Source organism: Motacilla alba, chromosome 3 (genome assembly GCF_015832195.1).
Source record: "Motacilla alba alba isolate MOTALB_02 chromosome 3, Motacilla_alba_V1.0_pri, whole genome shotgun sequence".
Classification (NCBI taxonomy): Eukaryota; Metazoa; Chordata; class Aves; order Passeriformes; family Motacillidae; genus Motacilla; species Motacilla alba.
The window spans coordinates 20,704,276-20,723,764 of NC_052018.1; the positions used below are offsets into that span (position 1 = coordinate 20,704,276).

The 19,489-nt window shown below is 43.9% G+C and overlaps 2 protein-coding genes across 7 annotated transcripts in view; one reads left to right on the forward strand and one right to left on the reverse strand.

The window, feature by feature from the left end:
* Positions 1–15,631, reverse strand: part of ERICH1 (glutamate rich 1) — a 72,164-nt gene extending 56,533 nt beyond the window's left edge. The window contains exons 1-2 of the mRNA XM_038131978.1: positions 15,502–15,631; positions 134–328 (exon numbers count right to left, since the gene is read on the reverse strand). Of these exons, the coding sequence (XP_037987906.1) occupies positions 134–328; positions 15,502–15,523 (217 nt within the window). The 5' untranslated portion in view covers positions 15,524–15,631. The remainder of the gene's footprint in view (positions 1–133; positions 329–15,501) is intronic.
* Positions 15,632–15,791: 160 nt separating this feature from the next.
* The window catches only part of DLGAP2 (DLG associated protein 2), a 445,650-nt gene continuing 441,952 nt past the window's right edge, over positions 15,792–19,489 (forward strand). For 4 of the 6 annotated variants that reach the window (XM_038132407.1, XM_038132404.1, XM_038132410.1 and 1 more), the window contains exon 1: positions 15,792–15,966. Coding sequence is in view for 3 of the 6 variants with exons in the window: in XM_038132404.1 (XP_037988332.1) it covers positions 15,949–15,966 (18 nt within the window). In the remaining 3 variants the exon portion in view is untranslated. The remainder of the gene's footprint in view (positions 15,967–19,489) is intronic. The other 2 variants (XM_038132413.1, XM_038132414.1) reach the window with 1 other exon arrangement.

The following is a 19,489-nucleotide window of genomic DNA, read 5'->3' on the forward strand; positions in this document are numbered from 1 at the left end:
GTACCACTATCCCTAGTACTCAAATTCATCTGTTGGTATCAATAGATGAAAAAAAAAGACATACTATACTGTTCTGAAATAAAGCAGCTGTATTTAAAAGCATATAATCAGAAAAACGACAACACAGTCTCACCTTGAAATGATTCGCGGGGTGTATTAGTTGATGTGCTAGCATCTGCTGATGAAATCTGAACATTATCTGAATTCTTTTCTTTAGATTTTGAGCCAAGATTTTCAAGAACCACCTCCTCTTCTCTACTTGAAGTCTGAACAAGAGAAGATGATGAAGCTTCACCATAGAGTCGTTTCAGTAATTTCGCCAAGAACACTGCAGGGTAAGAAATTTTTTTTAATACAAAGAAATGCAGTGTTTTAAAAATACTTTAAGACTTCAGAAACCCCAACAACTAATTGATATGAGACAGATTCCCTCATGTTCCATGGAAGTCTGTTTTGAGTAGTCTCTACCTCTCACAGGTGAAACTGAAAAGAAATATGTTTAAGTTCAAAACTTCAATCAGAAAAACAGCTTTAAAACACCAGAGTTCACTAGCAAGGTTACATTTACATTCTTCTATTTGACTACATTTTGGCAATAAATTAACAGTACATTTACAGACTAAACACACATTAATTTTTAAAACAAGACTCTTTCTATGCAAGAGTCATAAGGCTGCCCAAAATGCAGGTGTCTTCTGGCACAGAAGCACCGCAATTGAATTACTCATTAAAATCAGTAAGCTACAATGATTTAATCACACAGAAAAACTAGAAGTAGACAGCAGCAGAAACACATGGTAACCAGTTATTTCTACAGAATTATCAGTATTCTTATACGCCTCTTCTTCTTATGGGCCCATTTCTGACGACACTGACAATCTGCTACGAGTTAGTCAAATGCAAGTATCATTTGATTAAAGAAACATATGCAAATAATCTACTCATTAACAAAACCATTACCTTTGTATATATACATGTACACTTCAATAACTTAAAAAGACATACTAAAGTATAAAGTATTACTAGAAGTTTTTATCTATTTCAAAGCAACATCTCTAGTTTCATGAACTCCATGCGGTCAAGGGGATATGTGGGGGTGGGGAAAAAAGATACCTGGAGAAAAATGTTATCTAAACTGCAACCTCAGATTTAATAAACATTCTGTGGACACTACACAAACAACCTGCTGCAGATTCATAATAAAATAATTCTGCCAAGAGAAAAGAACTTAAATTGTTGTAAGAAGAATGCATCCCACTGCAGCTTAGCAGACAAACATTTTATCGTCACATAACTTGTCAATAAATTAGTTCACAACTGAAAAAAGCCCTTCATCCTTGAACCACCAGTGCTTGATAGACAAACTGTACCTCCAGTGTACCTTGGCAACTATGCTTTCTCATGTAAATGCTTAACTACATGAGAGAATGCTTGCTATGGGCTATGATTACAGTTTCCAGATAGACAGACATGAACAAGTGACTGTGCATTTTCGTAAGGTTCTCTCGCTGGGTTAGTCTACAGCCAGAAAGGCAAAAATCCACAATTACTCTCCTCTGCTAAAGAAAGTAGATGGAAATAACCAGTGTAATGAGACAAAGTTAACTGCCTTTTGCAGATCTCTGACTCTTAAACAAGTTATCCAAGAGGTTTATCCTGAATCCTTTCCCCCAGTGCTGCTACTAACACTACAGCATTTTAATAAACAGCCATTACTCTATGTCACGGTGTAATGCCAATAGGCAGTCCAGCTGCTTGCTCACTTTCCCCCACATGGAATGGGGGAAAGAACCAGAAAGATAGGATTGAGACCTTTCATGGGTTGACGTAAAGACAGTTTAATAGGTAAAGCAAAATCCATGCACAAAAGCAAAGCATGGAATTAATTCATCACTTCCCATGGGCAGGCAGTATTCAGTCATCCCCAGGAAAGCAGGGCTCCATCATATACAATGTTGACTTGGGAAGACAAACGTGCCCCACTTCCTCCTTCTTCCAGCTCTGTATGTGAGTATGACACCATATGGTGTGGGATACCCCTTGGGTCAGCTGGGGTGAGTTGTCCCAGCTGTGTCCCCTCCCAATTCCCTGTGCACTCCCAACCTCCTCGCTGGTGTGGGATGAGGAGCAGAAAAGACCTTGACTCCATGTAAGCACTGCTCAACAATAACAAAAAGATGCCTGAGTCATCAACACTATTTTCACCACAAATACAGAAAACATATAACCACAGGAGCTGTTATGAAGAAAATTAACTCTAGCACATCCACAATCAGTACACACATTAACATTCAAGCACTTGTACTGAGGGAACTGCTCTTCCAAAGCAAATGATCATTGACATATGGATAAATCTAGATATGCAAATACATCTCCAAATCTGATGAGAAGAGCAGCCTCCTCATAAGTACACTGTATTTTATGCTCCCCACCTTGAAATGTGATTTCCCTAGTCATCTCTCCCCCCCAAATCACATCACCTTTTCCTTTCTATTTTTAAAATTGAGAGACTATATTCATACACACAATAGCATTACTTCAGAAAGCAAGACGAGACCTGCTGTGATACATTAATTCCTTCTAATTCCCATGGGAGCTCTCTCCATCTTTAATACCTGTGCTTAAGAAAGCAAGCTGATAGAATGCCTGCCTTGGAGGGTATAAATACTGAGGAGGTTATTCCTTGATAAAAATCTCTTTTGCTCAGAAAGAAGTATCAAGATCAGGAACAGTGATAGATTCACCAAAGCAACATCCACTTGTCTGGAGTTTTCAGCAGACACTGAAAGGAGCAGCAAGGTGTGGAGTGAGGGAGCTCTTTACTGCCTGCAAAGTTTTCACATCTGTGTCAGAGCATCTCAGCACTGAACCAGGTAATCTCTTAAGATAACTAGCAATTTCCAATAACTATAACAAAATACAAGCAACAATTGTTGACACACAGACATTACAAGGTCCTCATTTGAAACCTGATTTATTTCAAGCCTTCTGAATACAGCAGGAAGCAATGAATCACAGCAGTTCACCTACCTCAGGTGAACAACGAATCACAGAATTAGGTGAGTTGGAAGGGACCCACAAGAATCACTGAGTCCAACTCCTGTCCCTGCACAGCACCATCCTCTAGAGTCACATCATGTGCCCAAGAGCACTGTCCAAATCCTTCTTGAGCTCTGTCAGGCTTGGTGCGGTGACCACTTCCCAGGGGAGCCTGTTCCAGTGTCCAAACACCCTCTGGGTGAAGAACCTTTTCCTGATATCCAACCTAAGCCTCCCCTGACCCAACTGCAGGCCATTCCCTTGGGTCCTGTCACTGGTCTCCCTGGTCACCACAGAGAAGAGCTCAGGGTCTGCCCCTCCTCTTCCCCTCACAAGAAGTTATAACTGCAGTGAGGTCTCCCCTCAGTCTCCTCCAGACTGAACAGACCAAGTGCCCTCAGCTAGTCCTCGTATGGCTTCCCCTCAAGGCCCTTCACCATCTTTGTAGGTCTCTTTTGGATGCTCTCTAATAGCTTAATATCTTTCTTATATTGTGGTGTCCAAAACTGCCCCCGGCACTCAAGGTGAGGCCACCCCAGTTCAGAACAGAGCAGGACAATCCCCTCCCTTGCCTGGCTGGTGATGCTGGGCCTGATGTCCCCCAGGACAGGGTTGGCCCTCCTGGGTGCCAGGGCTCTGCTGGCTCATGTTCAACTTGTCATTGACCAGGACCCCCAGGTCCCTTTCCACGGCACTGCTTTCTAGCATCTCACTCCCCAGCCTGTCTGTACAGCCAGGGTTGTCCCATGCCAGGTGCAGAATCCAGCACTTGTTGAACTTCCTATGGCTGGTAATTGCCCAGCCCTCTGATCTGTTGAGGTCTCTCTGCAGGGCCTCCCCGCCCTAGAGGGAGTCAACAGCTCCTCCCAGTTTTGTACTGTCTGCAGATTTGGTTAGTATCCCTAGAATCGCCAGAAAGTGCTGAAAAAACTGACTTATTTTGAACTATTTGGAATCCTAAGTATATTCTAGTCTGAATAAAAAATAAAATAAAAATCTGCCTGCAGTCCAAAACCTGAACAAAGTGGTCCTCAGTATAAGTGAACAAAGAAATTAGGCTCTGAGGAATACCCATTCTGCTATCCTCAGCAGCTTTACATACTCCAAAGCAGCACTCTTGCTTTGCAATTAACAGTCTCAGAACTGAGCTACCAAAACATTTTTCAGATGACAAAGGAAGCTCTTTCCAGAGGGTTTTATTGCTGCAATTACTTGAAAATAAAGGTATTGTGTGATATCCACAAGCATTGGCTCAATCACAGGAGAATGGTCTTGCCTAATGCTATAGAGCAGTTCTTGCCTATTGAAAACGTACCTTAACTTGATGTCTTTGGCACTATTCAGCATCAGAGATCAGTCCATTTCGTAAGAACTGCTCAGACCCTTAAAAATAACTACCCCTTAAGAGAATATTAGCAATAAAGGAAATGCAAGCAAAAATATCTACTACCAGCAATGTATCTTACCTATTAGAGTTTCAAAATGGAGTACAACTTACTCTCACCATAGCCATAGCACAGTCAACTTAATAACCACATGGTTATTTCTTAACAATGTTTTCCTGTCAACATAACTGATGGAGGAACTGTACAGGTTCATGTAGTCTTTTGATTCTGATTAAGCTTTGCATTTAAAAGAAAAAAAATCACCTTCCAGCTGAAACCATGCAGCACCATTAAAATATTCCTACTGTACAATGAGCTAAAGAAACACTGTAACACTTGACTTTCCAGGAATTCCTCAGTGACAAAAAGGAGCCAGTATTTTCAGACATGAGAACAAGCTGCAATAGGTACCAAACAAGTTCCTTGGTTAATTCTTGACAACTCATGTCTGCAAAGAGTGAAGTACAAATACATCAAAAAACTGAAAAAGCACCAGGTGTCTATAGTTTGACATCACATAAAGAAAGCAAAGTGTAACTCCAAGAAATACAACGCAGAACACATGCTGGCTACTGCTAAAAATTGTGAACATCCATGACCTTTCTACTACTAATTTTGCAAGAAGAATAAGGAGCCTCCTTCAAATAAATGCATTTTTGACAGCTATGTCTTAAGTTGACCCCTTGACTGAATTCATATTACATACATATGCAGACTATCCACAAACACACTGAAACAGCACTGTAGATTTATGAACATTCTGGGGTGGGCAACAGGACTTACCATGACTCAAAACTCATTTAGGACTAGACTGTAACAAAAGCACACTGAAGAATGAAACACATTAAGTTCTGAACACCATCAGAAATGTTCCTGTGCAGCAACAACTTGCTCAAAAACATTTCTGTGGAGAATGCTTGCCACATACTTTTGGCTACTTGTCATCCATACTGTAAAGTGCCCCCACCACATTTCTCATTTGATTGCCTCCTGCCTACTTAAATGGAAGTTGGGCAGCAAGAACAAAGTAAAATGGCACTGGGAGCACTGAACTCTGTGAAACTTGCAAGTTGCCCTACTTGGTCTCTTTGTCTCTCCTACAAACAGAAGCTTTCCAAAAATGGAAGAATCAGGGACAACTTCTAAAACCATCCCATGTGCAAGATGCGCTAATATGCTATTTCTGCTACAGCAGAAGGAAAGATAGTACAGCAGAATGGAAAAGGACAGAAAGAGCAGGCAGAATGATAATCCTCATGCAGAACATATGGACAAGGCTTCATTAAAATGTTCAGTTCATCTCTTTTAGTGAAGAATTGCCCTCTCATATTCAAATGGATTTAAATCCTTGAAGTCTCTTTTATCAGGCACGTACCACATCTCCTACAAAGGGCACAACAGGACAGTTACTTTATAACATGATCATAAAAATCACAGAACTGTTAAGGCTGGAAGGGACCTCCAGACGTAACCCAGTCTAATCCAAAAGCTCAGAACAGGATCAACTAGAGCAAATTGCAGAGGGCCTTGCCTAGTAGGATATAACAATCGCATTGCATGGATCATCTCCTCTTCCCTAATCATGCCTGGACACTCTTGACCAGACATCTTTAAGGAAGCCTGAAAAAGAGTGACTCTTGAAAGAGAGATGACTGTGTTTATCAGACAAAGCATTTTAGAAGACTGCTACAGACAGAGAATGTTAGCTAGACTGCTCTTCCTACCAGCTAGCAGGTGGAAGACTGATGATACCTTCAGGCCATGAGTCATTCGTTCCTTTAAATGATGCCCCACAAAGCTTACTTTTCCTTCAACCATACAGGATAGTTTCATAGTTTGAGTCTTCTGGATTCTTTCTAAAAGAGTTGCTCAGCTGGCCAAACTGATGAACAAAAGTCTTTGCTCTGTGTTTATTTGGCCTAACACAGTGATTCTTGGGTCATGGCTGTGCAGGCCTCACAAAGACAAAGGCAATCAGTTTGTATTTCAGCCACCAGGGCAAAATTTAGTCTGAAGTTATGATGCCTGATGGTATGCAAGGTATCCTGTTTTGTCTGCAGATTAAAGAGATTAAAGGTCTCTGCTCCAGAGACCTCAAATGTACACAAGACACCAGTTCTGCCAATGAGCCTATGAGTGCCCAAGTTGTACTTAGGAGAGATGATGGTGCACTCAGTACAGGCGCCTGGCTAGAGTAAATGGAAATCAATACACAGAACCTCCAAGGATAACTAAATTTATTAACCTTGACCTTAACCTCCCAATACAAGCAAAAGACAAACACACACATACCACACACTGACCTTGGAAAAAACCAAAACCTCCAACCATAAAGCCCCACAGCCAAAACGGCACAAACAAAACCAAAAGGAATCAGCTGAAAGTTCAAACACTCCAGGCCATTGCTAGAAATGGCAGAGACCAAAGGCTTAAATTAAGTCAAGAGAGCCTGTGTGTGTGCCCAACATATTCTAGTCCTGAGGGAAATGAATAGCTATTTAGTCATTAACTTCAAAATCCTCTGAGCAGGGATCATGCAGCTGCAGAGAAGATCCCCAGATTTGGGATACCAATTCAGCAACTACCAAAAGATTAAAATCAAGCAAGAAAGAGAGTAATTAACCACTACAAAATATTCCAGGGCAACTGAAGAGGGTATCATTTCCCCACTCCCCTTCATTTTTACCAAAAACATTCAAGCTATGCAGAGATATGAGAAAAAGAACAATGCAGTGACATGCAATTACATTCTGTGTAGCTTGACAGTTCAGATCATCTGAAAGGTCTATCTAACATCTAAGATGGGATGCTCTCGTTCAAGTCAGGAGAAAGAAACAGAAAATGTTATTTTCTTGCTATTAGCAAGGTCAGTTTTGCCAAGAGTGATGTATTTCCGTTTCACCATGGATAGTGCATGCAAACCAAAGCAAAGCACTGTAGCAGTATCATGGGAATAACAGAACTGATCTTTCCAACTGGGGGAAAAAACAGTGAAATATGTGGAATCCTAGCTGTGATCAAAGTACAGTTTTATGTACACAGGAACAGGTACAGTATTTTGCTTTGTGTTCCCAGTCTGCAAGCAGTCCTCATCCTGCAGGCGAAGCTATGGTAACAGGCTCTTACAATAGCAGCTAAAGGATAAAAAAAGGATAAAAAAGCAAGGACTGCAAGATCTGCAGCAGAAAATTCAGGCTGAAGCTGACTGTCTCTTTCAAGAGGCACTTGTAGACAAACATAGAAGCTAACAGTTTACAAGATCTTGTGTTTAGTCAAAGAGGAGGCCATTCTGCAGATCATCGATTACATCTTCAGTCTCCATACTTCAGACTAAAAGGCATCTATCTATGAATTTATAGTCCTTCCTTCCAAACAGCACTGCTATTTTATGACACGCTTTCTTGAGGAAGACACCAAGTAATTTTTCAGCTTCATATTTCAGGATAGAATTCACTTGCATCTTAACGCCAGAAAATGTACTACTCCATCTTCTCTGAATGACTGGGAGAAGTACTTTTACACACCTACCTACACTGAGACCCAAAAACTTGCATCTCAATACTTTTAATATACTTCAAAATACTCTAGAGGAACTCCATAATTCATATCAGGTTTTTTTCCAGTGCCTTATCACCTTGGCATAAGACACATACACACAGAACATGTTTGCTATTTAGATTTGAAAAACTTGACTGTTTTCAGAATTTGGGCCTTTTTTTTCCTCTCCATATTAGGTTAAGGAATCCTACATTATATAGGAATATGTTTCCCATTGGAGATTTCCTACAGATTAGAAACCTTGGTTCTGAAGTCTCTTTTGGCCCAGAAAGCAGTCTCTCAGCCTCACACTCCTTACTTTTAACTACCTGCCTTCGTCAAGAGAGCACTTTTCTTGAACAAAGGCTGTTCATCCCATTTCTCCCACAGCTATGATGTTGCTTGGCTGTTGTGAGGTTTTCCGGGCTTTGTTTTTTGAACTCCAAAATTGAGACTGAGTAGAAACACCATGGTGAAATGCTGATATCACAAAATGATTATTTAAAACTTGACTAGCTCATTAGACCATCTTTTAGTTCTACAAGACTTACAAAACTTTAGAGACATCTTAAAGGGAAAAATTTGTACAGTTCTTCACAGGATGTCTACACAATGTGGGAATGGTCCTTTTACAAGTTTACAATTGGTCTCATTGACTTTACACATAACAGATCAAAACCACATAGCAGATTAAAACCGTAACAGATGGTTTTAACAGCTAAAGCTATTATATATTTAATGGTGAAAAGAACACATGTACTATTTGGGAATGAAATAATAGAAGGATTTAGTTGTATCCAAGGTCCAAGAATTCTGTGCTTGAACTACTAGGTATCAGCTGCATCTCACTATGGTTGTTAACCAAAAAATCACAAGGAGCTGCCCAAGAAACACAGATGCTATCATTTTATATCTTGTGTGTAACAGTAACTCCACAATAACAAGGTTTGTCTAAAGATCACTGACATTATTCTCACTGAAACAGCATCTATTAGTCTTCAATATCCCATTAGACAAAAAAAAATCAGATGCTAATTGCCCTAATTTTACACCTGCCATATTCTTTATTACAGGTTTGAGAACCACAGTGGGAAAAAAAATCCATTTTTGTGCTCTAAAGTAGTAGTTGATAAAATATGTCTCCATTTATCTTTTTACTTAGCATTACTTTTCATAGCACATGGAAACCCATTTTGTTATCTAAAACTCAGTAATACAGAATTCTCCTGTCTGTCAGATAAATAAGCTACAGCTGTTGAAAAGTTAAGTATATGGCACATATCAGTAAGATTGAAAGGCAGGAAAGGAAAAGAATATAGTGATTAAACACCGCATATCTGTGCATCCACCTAAATTAAGCAGTTATTACAAAGAGAGTTACTACCTGTGAGCCTCCAGACCAATGCAGTTCATAGCAATTATGGATACAAAACAGTAACTTATTGCTAGAAAAAGCCAACATTTATTTTCTCTTCTTAGCTTAAAAGAAACTTATTCAGCTAGACCAAGCACAGGCTCTGTCACGTTGCAGTTTCAAATCAGTAAGACTGGTGTTATATCTGTCAGCAAATTCTACATGAGTGTGTAGTTCAACAAGAATCTGACTAATAGATTGTGCTATCCTGTCTCAGCAAAGGTTTTAGAGATCTGTCAGTAAGCCACCTTAATTGCAGCCACAAGCTCCTAGATATCTAACAAAGTTGACATGACAAAGATGATAAGAAGCTACCTTAATTGCAGCCACAAGATCCTAGACATCTAATAAACTTGACATGACAAAGATGATAAGAAGTTCACAATGAGAACACCACGATTTTGTTCTGCTGTTCGCAAGAACCTCATCTGCCTTGTAGTGAAACTCTGCAAAATGTGTATTGCTACTGCAGTCCTGGGAAAACAGAGCATCTTCACTATAGTTTCAATTTGTGTGTACTATTCATCTTCTACAAAACTTAAAAATATGTTTCTCATCCTGCACCACTATCTTTTTCTTACTTGGCACAATCAAACACACCTCACTGAAAACATCTAAAGATATATCCCCTTACCAAAGCTTAACTTTGGTGACTATTATTAATCATAATTCTGGCCACTGAGTTGAGCCAACTGCAAACTACAGCTGCACAAGACTGCCAGCAGTGCCCGGGCAGCCAGGAGGGCCCACTGTGTTCCAGAGGGCATCAGGCACAGCCAGGCAAGGGAGGGGATTGTCCTGCTCTGCACTGCTGCAGCCCCATCTCAAATCCTGTGTGCTGTTTTGAGTGCTACAATATAAGAAAATATACAAAGCAGTTAGAGAGCACCCAAAAGAGACCTACAAAGATGGGGAAGGCCTTGAGGAGAAGCCATGTGAGGAGTGGCTGAGGGCCATCAGTCTGTTCAGCCTGGAGGAGACTGAGGGGAGACCTCACTGCAGTTACAGTTTCTTGTGAGGGGAAGAGGAGGGGCAGACCCTGAGCTCTTCTCTGTGGTGACCAGTGACAGGACCCAAGGGAATGGCCTGCAGTTGGGTCAGGGGAGGCTTAGGTTGGATATCAGGAAAAGGTTCTTCACCCAGAGGGTGTTTGGACACTGGAACAGGCTCCCCTGGGAAGTGGTCACCACACCAAGCCTGACAGAGCTCCAGAAAGATTTGGACAGTGCTCCTGGGCAAATGATGTGACTCTAGAGGATGGTGCTGTGCAGGGAGAGGAACTGGACTCCAATGATTCTTGTGGGTCCCTTACAACTCAGTGTACTCTGTAATCCTGTGAGACTTTTTTCCTCTCTCTTCTGGACAGATTTGGGTGAGAGAAGGGGGAAGGCTGTGCACTTATCACTGCTCAGAGATCAATCTGAGGCCAACACAGGTGTAAAGTTTCAGAAAGTTTATATCTTACTTCACCCTAAATCTGGATGCAAGGAGCATATGGCAAAAAGTGAAGACTGAACTATGCCACACATTGGCTAAAGTTAAATGTTATGGTAAATGATAGTAGTAATATGGAAAACAGATACCAAAATAGCTGAAAACAGTAAAAATCAAAAAGCAAAACACAAAAAACCCTCAACTCATTCTGACTTCGGATTACTGAAGAGAAAAAAATTTGCAAATTATAAACATTTTCACATGAGAAGAAGAAAGCTAAAATGAAGGTCATTATACCAGTATTTAAAAATCAAACCATGAAATTGGCAAGTGTAGTACCACTAAACACAAAGAAAAGTCCAACATATTTATGCATTAAGTATTATTCAAAAGAAATCTTCATAAGGTCATATTACATAAAACATAAATTAATTGAATTTCTACATAGCTTTCTTCAAAGCGTAAATACATCACCCTTTGCAGTGATTTCAACATTTGATTATAACAAAATTAAGGATTTTCTGGAAGCATCCCTAATATACATATAACAGAAATCAATATTACACCATCATGAAAAGTTCTGGAAGTTCCAATGCAGCTGAATTTTTCTTTTCTTTCTAGACACACATGGAGTTTTACTTTAAGTCATTACCCAAGCCACAGAAATTCAAACATCTTGAGAACAGTTTTTAGCCTTTTGAGCTAAACACAACTGAAAACATAAGAAACCACACATTGCCATAACAATCTGTGCTGGTTTTGGCTGGGATGGAGTTAATTTTCTCCATAGTGGCTGGTATGGGGCTGTGTTTTGGATTTGTGCTGAAAACAGGGTTGATAATACAAGGATGATTTCATTATTGCAGAGCAGTCTTAAGGCCCTTTCTGTTACCCTACCCCACCAGTGAAGAAGGCTGGAAGTACACAAGGAATTGAGAGGAGACACACCTGGAGCAGCTGACTCAAGGGATATGCCAAACCTTATGTTGACATGCTCAGCATGTAAAGCTGGGGGAAAGAAGGAAGAGGGGAATGCTCAGAGCGATGATGTCTGTGCTCCCAAGACACCACTACAGGTAAAGGAGCACTGCTTTTCTGGGGAAGGCTAAATACCTGCCAGCCCATAGGAAGTGGTGAAGGAATTCCTTCTTTTGCTTTGCTTATGTGGATTTTGTTTACCTATTAAACTGTCTTTGTCTTAACCAAGTGAGTTTCCTCACTTTTACTTTTCTGATTCTTTCCCTCATCCCAGCAGCAGGTGAGTATGTGAGTGGCTTTGCTGCGAGGTAATAGGTTCCAGAAATCTGTTTTACTGCAAGAGCAAACCTAGTGTTGAGTGAAAGGCATTACACACTGAATGTTTAAAAAGGCAAAATAACTACAGACAGACATACCTTAATGGCACACCACCACCTCCACCGCTTTTACTAAATAACACAGATTCATGCACCTGCTCCTGAGTATTGTTACTCCCTAGCATGTTTAAACAGTCCCACCTACCCTTGTGGACCATCCTATCTCAATGCAAAGTATGTAAGAATTGCTCGAACTTCCTAAGAACAAACCAACCCTGCACCAACGCACTCCATCTCCCGAAAAAACCCCAAAACCCCAAAGAGCCACCCACACAAAACACGGAACCCTAAAGACCACATCACGTCAGGCTCTGCTCTCTGTGAGCACGCGCTCCCCTTGCAGACTTTCTAAACAGAAGGCCATTGGGTGCACCATTTCCGCTTCTTTCACTCCCTTTTTGGCCTTTCTCTTCAACTGCATTTATCATCCAGGCATAACACCAAGGTCAGCAACAAAAACTTTTTTTCCCATCTTCCATAAAAGGTTTCAATGGCAGAGTCAAGTACACTTAGTCTAGTGTAGCATCTACATTTAATCACAAAAAACCCAGCTATTTGTAATTTAGCCAACTACAATCCAAATAGAATTTACATCTTGGTATGCTGTAATAAATCTTTGGTCACTTTTGGTGGGGGGGGGGAAGCAAGATACTTCTCACAGAAGGAAAAAAAAATAAAGTCAGGCATCAAACTCCATTTGCAATTACTGTTTCCCTTATATGATGGGAAATATATGATGAAAGAAAACATACCTACTTTTAAAAAAGGGGCGTCTATTTTTTTTCCCAGTAAAACATCAAAGTATTTGCCAAAAAATTATGTTGAGTTTGAAAACCAAAAATAAGAAAAGGATATGAATAACCTCAAGATCTCTAAAAGTCAATGCTTCTCTGAAACTAGAAAAAGGGAAGAAATGGTGTGCTTTTCTGCGAGAATGAAAATGTTTAATATGTGATATAGCCATTTAAAAAAAAACCCAGGAAAATAAAAAAAAAACCCACAAAACTAAGGAACTACAATCTCATTTCAATGACCATTATAATTCTGCCCAAGTCACCTGAGAGATGAAAATAGCACTCCATGAAGCAATATTCTCTATTTAAAACCATTTGTCACTGATGTCTATCAAGTGTCCACATTTGCTTTCCAGTTTAATCTCTCCAATAGGAAGCCTCCTGTTGTCCCACTAGATCATCCCTTGTACAGAACAACTTTTCTATCACTTTTTACTAGCAATTGTATCAATAATGTACACTACGCCTGCATCAATACCTTAACTCTACCCTTCAGCAGCTGGAACATCGCTCTCTATACAACCCTTCAGGAAAGCGTTATTTTGGGGTGGCACAAACTTTCAAGAATGATGACTACAGCTTTCAAGATGCAATTGTCAATGTTTAACAGCAACAAATTAGGAGTTCAGCTGTCCCAGACAGGATCAATACCTTGTTGATGACACACAGAATGACAGCAATGACAGCAGTAGCACCTCTAGCCCTGTCACAAATCACTGGTACATGAGCAAGTAAAAAACAAAAAGCTCCCCAAAAAATAATAAAAACAAAAAGCAAGCACCTTCTCAACTACTTCTGTTGTACCCTTTCCTGGCAGAGTGAAGTGCATTTCACTTACCTGCTCTACTGGCTTTTCACTATTTAGATTCTCTTCACTGACAATTAGATCCATGACCTACAAGCTGTTGACCATCTTATTTATTCTGTATTATGGCCCAGTTCCCAACAAAATAAAAAACTTCATTGTTCTACTGTAATGCAGACAAAAATCTGTCTTCAGCACTTCAACATACTCCTACAAAAAACAGCAAAACTAACCTTAAAGAGAAGTAGCTAAACCTTCTTTCTCAGCTCTTTTACAGGACACCTGTCCCTTCAAAAATACATATCGTTTCACAACAGAAAGTCAACAGTTTTCATATATGCTATGGGCTGCAGAGGCTGGTCAGATGAGGGTCTAAACGCTTCCAGTTTTCTTATTTCCTCCCAGGGGAGCATGTGACATCCTTGTATTTCTCCCTGTATTTTCCTCCCAATCTAAAGTCAAGGCTCCTCAGAGCAGATGAATAAATGATGAATGACTTCCAACTTTACTATGTAAAGTCAGACACTCAGCATGATCATTTTAGCTTTCTCTGACATGCTACCAAAACAAGTAGCTCTTTATCTGACCTTCAGTTTTAAACAATTTGAGAGCTTTAGAATTCAGTTCTCCCATTCTCAGCTCTAGAACCATGCATTCACTCTTCCTAATTCACTTTCTTCCAGAAAACATCGATTTGTAATTCACATTCCCAAACCGTAGAAGAAAACAGTTACTCCTTCTCCCTTCCTCCCAACGAATCTGCATCTAAACTCCAGAGAACACTACTGTGTATTTAAACCTCCTTCAAACGATCTCTACTTGCAGTCCGTCAGTAAATAGCTTGAACATCAACTCCAGTGATCAGTTTCACTCTCAAGTTGTTATCCTCCCATGAAGTATTCCAGTTTCAGGATGTGAAACTGTGTGAAAACGTAAAAGCCAAGCACAGGATGCAAGCCTGCAGCTCTCTCACAGCTCAGCTCTACTCGACACTCCTAAAGAACCAGATATTACCTATGGAACACCTGTATTCTGATTATTGCATTCGTCCTGTGCCGTGTCTTATAAAACATTTAGATAAACAGAATAGACTGAAGCTGTCCTTGGAGAGCAGAAGGCTTTTATCTTATTCTTTGCAAGCACAGTACCACAGTTATTTCAGACATGAGCTAAATCACTTTAAGCCGAAATAGAGGGTCACTAACAAGTAAGCACGCATGTATGTGCGTATTGAGGAAAAAAGGAGTCATCTTAAAATACTCTGTGATTAGAGAAGTAAATTTTATTTACTCTCTCCCCACCCCCAGGCAGGAATACTCGGCAACAGAACCCGCCCCGGCCCCTCCGAGCCAGAGCGGCCGGACAGGAGAGCGGCCGGACAGGAGGGCGGCCGGCCGGACAGGAGGGCGGGAGGGCGGGCGCAGCCCCGGAGTCTCCGCGGCCCCGCGCACCCAGAGCCCCGCCTGCGCGGCGGGCAGGCTCCGCTGAGGCCACTTTTATCCACCCGCCTCCCCCGCAGCCGGGCTCGCTCGGCTTCTCACCGCCTTCCCCCGCGGGAAGGGCGCCGAGGAGCGGAACGAGCGAGTCCCGCGGCGGCAGCGCGCTGCGCCCGGGCCGGAACAGACCTCGGCTGAGGGCAGCCGCGCCCGGAGCCGTCACCGCCGCCCCCCGGCTCCCTCCGTCACCAGCCCCGGCGGCAGCGCGGCGGGACCGACCACCCCTCGCGGCAGGGACTCACCGTTCCGCCTGCTCCCGGCCATGGCCCCGCGGCCCCTCCGAGACACCCCTGCCCCCGCTCCCCTTCCTGTTGGCCGCCGCGCCTGTCGGTCCCGGCGCTGGGCGCCGCCATTGGCGGGGGCTCTGGCAGGGCGTCCCCGCGCCGAGCGCTGGCCCCGCCCCCTCCCGCCCCGCCTCAGCGGGCGCGATGCCCGCGGGCTCCGGCAGGGGGCGCGCGGCTGCGCAGAGCCGGCGGGGGCGCCCCTGCCGCGCGCGCGGGAGCGAGGGTGCGCGCGGGGCGCGAGGGGCGGGGGGAGCGGCGCGCGGCGGGCGGGCGAGCGGCGCGCGGCGGCCCCGGCGGGTGAGCGGCGCCGGGGGACGCTGGGCGCGCGCCGCTGCTCCCGCTCCCGGCGTCTCCTTAATCCCGACCCGCCGCAGCCCGCACCCGCCGCGTTAATAATGCACTAGAATGTCAGCGCTGAAAAAGGTAGGGAGGGAGGCAGGGAGGGAGGGGAGGCAAGGGAAGGGGCCGCCGTCGGGGCGGCAGGCGCGCCGGGCTGCTCGCGGGGCGCCTCCGCACGAGCAGCGGAGGGAACGGGCGGGTGCCGGTGCCGCGGGGACCGCACCGTCGGGGAGGGCGCCTGGGCAGCGGGGCGAGGGCGCGCCGGCCGCGCCGTCGGTTGTGGTGTCATCCCCGTCACCGGCGCGTCCCGGCGTCGCGCTGGCCCCGGCGCGGTGTCGCCGCGGCGGGGGTCTCGCCGCGGTGCAGCCCGGGCAGGACGGCTGCGCGGCGGAGTGCCCGGTGCCTGAGCGGGGCGGCCGCGGTCTGGCACCCTCCCGTGTGGCCGGTCTGGTCGGAGGGAGCGGCGGGGAGAGTGATGCTGCGCGCGGAGCCGCAGTGCTGGGGCGATTTAAATTTTGGCAGCGCGTGACTCTGGGGCTGCCCCGCGAGGAGGGGCCGGGGAGCCGGGGCTGGCGGGGCACCGCCGCCCGCTCCGCTCCCCCCTTTCCCCTTGCCGGCCGCCGTGCCGCCCCGGGAAGGGTGCGGGTACGTCGGAGGGGCCGCGCTGCCCCGCCAGGCTTGTCCCAGTGCTCCGGAGGGACGGCCCGGCCCCCAGGGGCGGCGGGGCGGCAGCCGAGGAGGGGCGGGCGGCAGGTGAGTCCCGCACGTTCCCCGCGCCGCGGGTGCGCGGGGCTCGGCGCGGCTGGAGAGTCCGCGGGCGCGCACCCGGAGCGCGGGGGTGGGCGCCCGGCGCATCTGCTGCGCTGCCCTCGGTCACCGAGGGGAGATCACGGGTGGCTCTCGCCACGCAGAGGGCGGCGTTCGCAGGCGGGTTGGCCGAGCGCCTCCGCGGTCCTTTGAAACACCGTACGCCGGAGAAATAAAATAATTACCCAGTGTCGTAATGAGAGCGCAGCGCGCTCCAGCCCGCCTCGCCTCCCGGAGCGGAGCCGGCAAACCGCTCGGCGTCCGCCACCGTCGGGGCGGGCGGTCCCCGCCGGCCCTACCCGACCTGCAGCTGTGCGGCCGGCCCGGATCGGCCCGTGGCACGGCAGTGGGGAGAGTCTTCCAGCCGGCGGGAGCTGCAGAAAAGGGACTTTCTTTTCCCGCCCCGCTTCTGTCGCCTTCGTAACCTAATTCCTGCCGCTGCTGGTGTCCCAGTTCTAACAGCGGTGCCGGTGCCGTACAGCTTGGCGTTTAGCCATAAATCCATTTATAAGTGCTTCGGCCTCAACTTCCCTCAAACTTAAAGGGTTCTAATTTACGGTGACAACCTATAGTTTGTTTCCAATTTTGCTTTGTTACGGCACATTTTTACACAGGCTTAATGTGCCTTGGGAGCAGGTGATACTTGAATCTCTTCCAGATTAAAGCCCTGAGAATGGGACCAAGTGCTCCCGTCACCCTAGGTGGTGTGAGCCCAAGATCACGGCTGTGAAAGCAAGTGCCCTTCTTAGCGCTGGAGTGTTTTGTAGCTATTTCTCAGCTTCACAGTAGCCACACAAGCGGAACACTAACAAAATTTGAAACACTGGATATACCTCCAGCCATTTAGGTAGCAAGCGGGCATCCTGCGAGGAGCAATGGTCACTTCAATGTGACCGAGTGCAGATCCAAGAGCAGATGATGGAGGAATCTCATGTGAAGTCTTAGTAACTGAATGTTTTCTACTGTGGGATGTGTCAAGGGACCACACTGATGGTACTGGACGTTTTAAAAAGCACCTTGGGGGTAGACCAGAGGATGGATGGTAATATTTTATCATGCACTGTATCTGAGGTGTCAGCTGTTTATATGTTTGATTTGTTGCATTTCTGCCTTTCTGTTTTATCTGGAAAATAGTTAAAATAGGAAGAGTTGAAGTTTTATATTTCTGTGCTTTCAGCAATATAGCAATACTTTCAAGTAATTTCCAGATGGTTTGCATAAAACCCTTTATTTCAGAACTGCAAGTTTTAATTTTACTGTGTGCAGCTATTTTTACAGTGCTAAGCTGATCATATAATTTATGTTTCAGAGGTTCTTCCCTCCATCATTTTGCATGCTTTTCAAAACGTGTGTTATGTGGTTAAAATGGACTCAGACAATGTTTAATATTTTTATGAATTACAATGTTATACATTGGATATTTAATTCTGAGTGTTTGAGGCAGACCCTCTGTGATCTGACATAATATTCCTAAGTTAAAGAATGTATTTAATATGCCATTGTTCAGTAACACATGAATTAAAATATAGGATTGTCAAATAAATTTGTTGATTTTATTTTAGACTTTTTTTTTAGCTTTTCATTTTAGTACTATAAAGTGCTATTTGCATTTAGTTAGTCATATATCTAGTTTGCACTAGAATGGTATAGGGCTTTTAGAACTTTTTAGAATTTCCAGTCCCTCTGAAATAAATTCCTGGTGCAAACTGAAATTACACTTAGAGTGAAGTCATAAGTGCTTTAAGCAAGCTTTTAACAATCAGCAAACATAGACTACTCTTGACAGAGGTGTTGAGGAGAATGTGTTTTGTCTATGTAACACATAAAATCACAGTCAAATCCAAGACTTGCTGTATCAATGGTAATAACCACAATGACTTAATGGGATTGGGATTTCACATTTGTGTATGGCAGGATCCCACAAATAATAATAGTGATACTGTTGGCAATGCCAAGCTGTTGAAACAAAAAGTTACCAAAGCAAGACAAAAATTTCAAGGTCCATTGTGGCAAACCAAAAGTTATATTCTAAATGAATTCCAATACATGAAACAACTCATTTCAATAATAACTGGTACATGTGATATAAGAAACATATCCCTGAATAGAGGGATTCATACCTGATCCTAAGGAAAGCTTGCATGTCCAGTTTCCACTGTGTCTGAACATCAAGCAGTATTCTGCCCAGAGGGTGCCCTTTGCAAGCTCCCCTGAACATTGCCTGTCCTGGTCCACTTACCATGTCATAGTATGAAAGGGTTTTTTGACAGCAGATGTGCTAATAGGAAGTATTTGTAGATGCAGTCTGGATGACTGAATTTCAGCTTGATTGTGAGCTTTGCCTGGCTGAATTGTGGACTTTGGAGTAATTATTGACATGGTTTTTCTGAGCCTTAACAAGGATGGTAAAATGATATTTCACACCTGCCTTTGGCAAGGGCTTTTTTTTCCTGTTTGTAATTACACATAGTCAAAGCAATTCCTTGTATAACTACGATAATCCTATGAGAAACTTTAGTAATAAAAAGAACATAACCCCTCAAATAACCTGCTGATTTTTTATGACGTGTACCATTGGGGCCCTTTGAATCTGTATCAGTCAAACAAAAACAGCTGTTTTGGTTCTACTCCATGAACAAGACAAGTCTTATTTGCTGCTTCACTTAATCAGTACAGTGAATTTGTTTATATCTAACCATGCATGGTGAATGAGAGGACCACTAATGCAGAAAGTCAGTGTTAGCCCATCAATTGTGATTGCATTTAAGGAAGGCTTTCAGTTCTTAGAAATGTATTACAT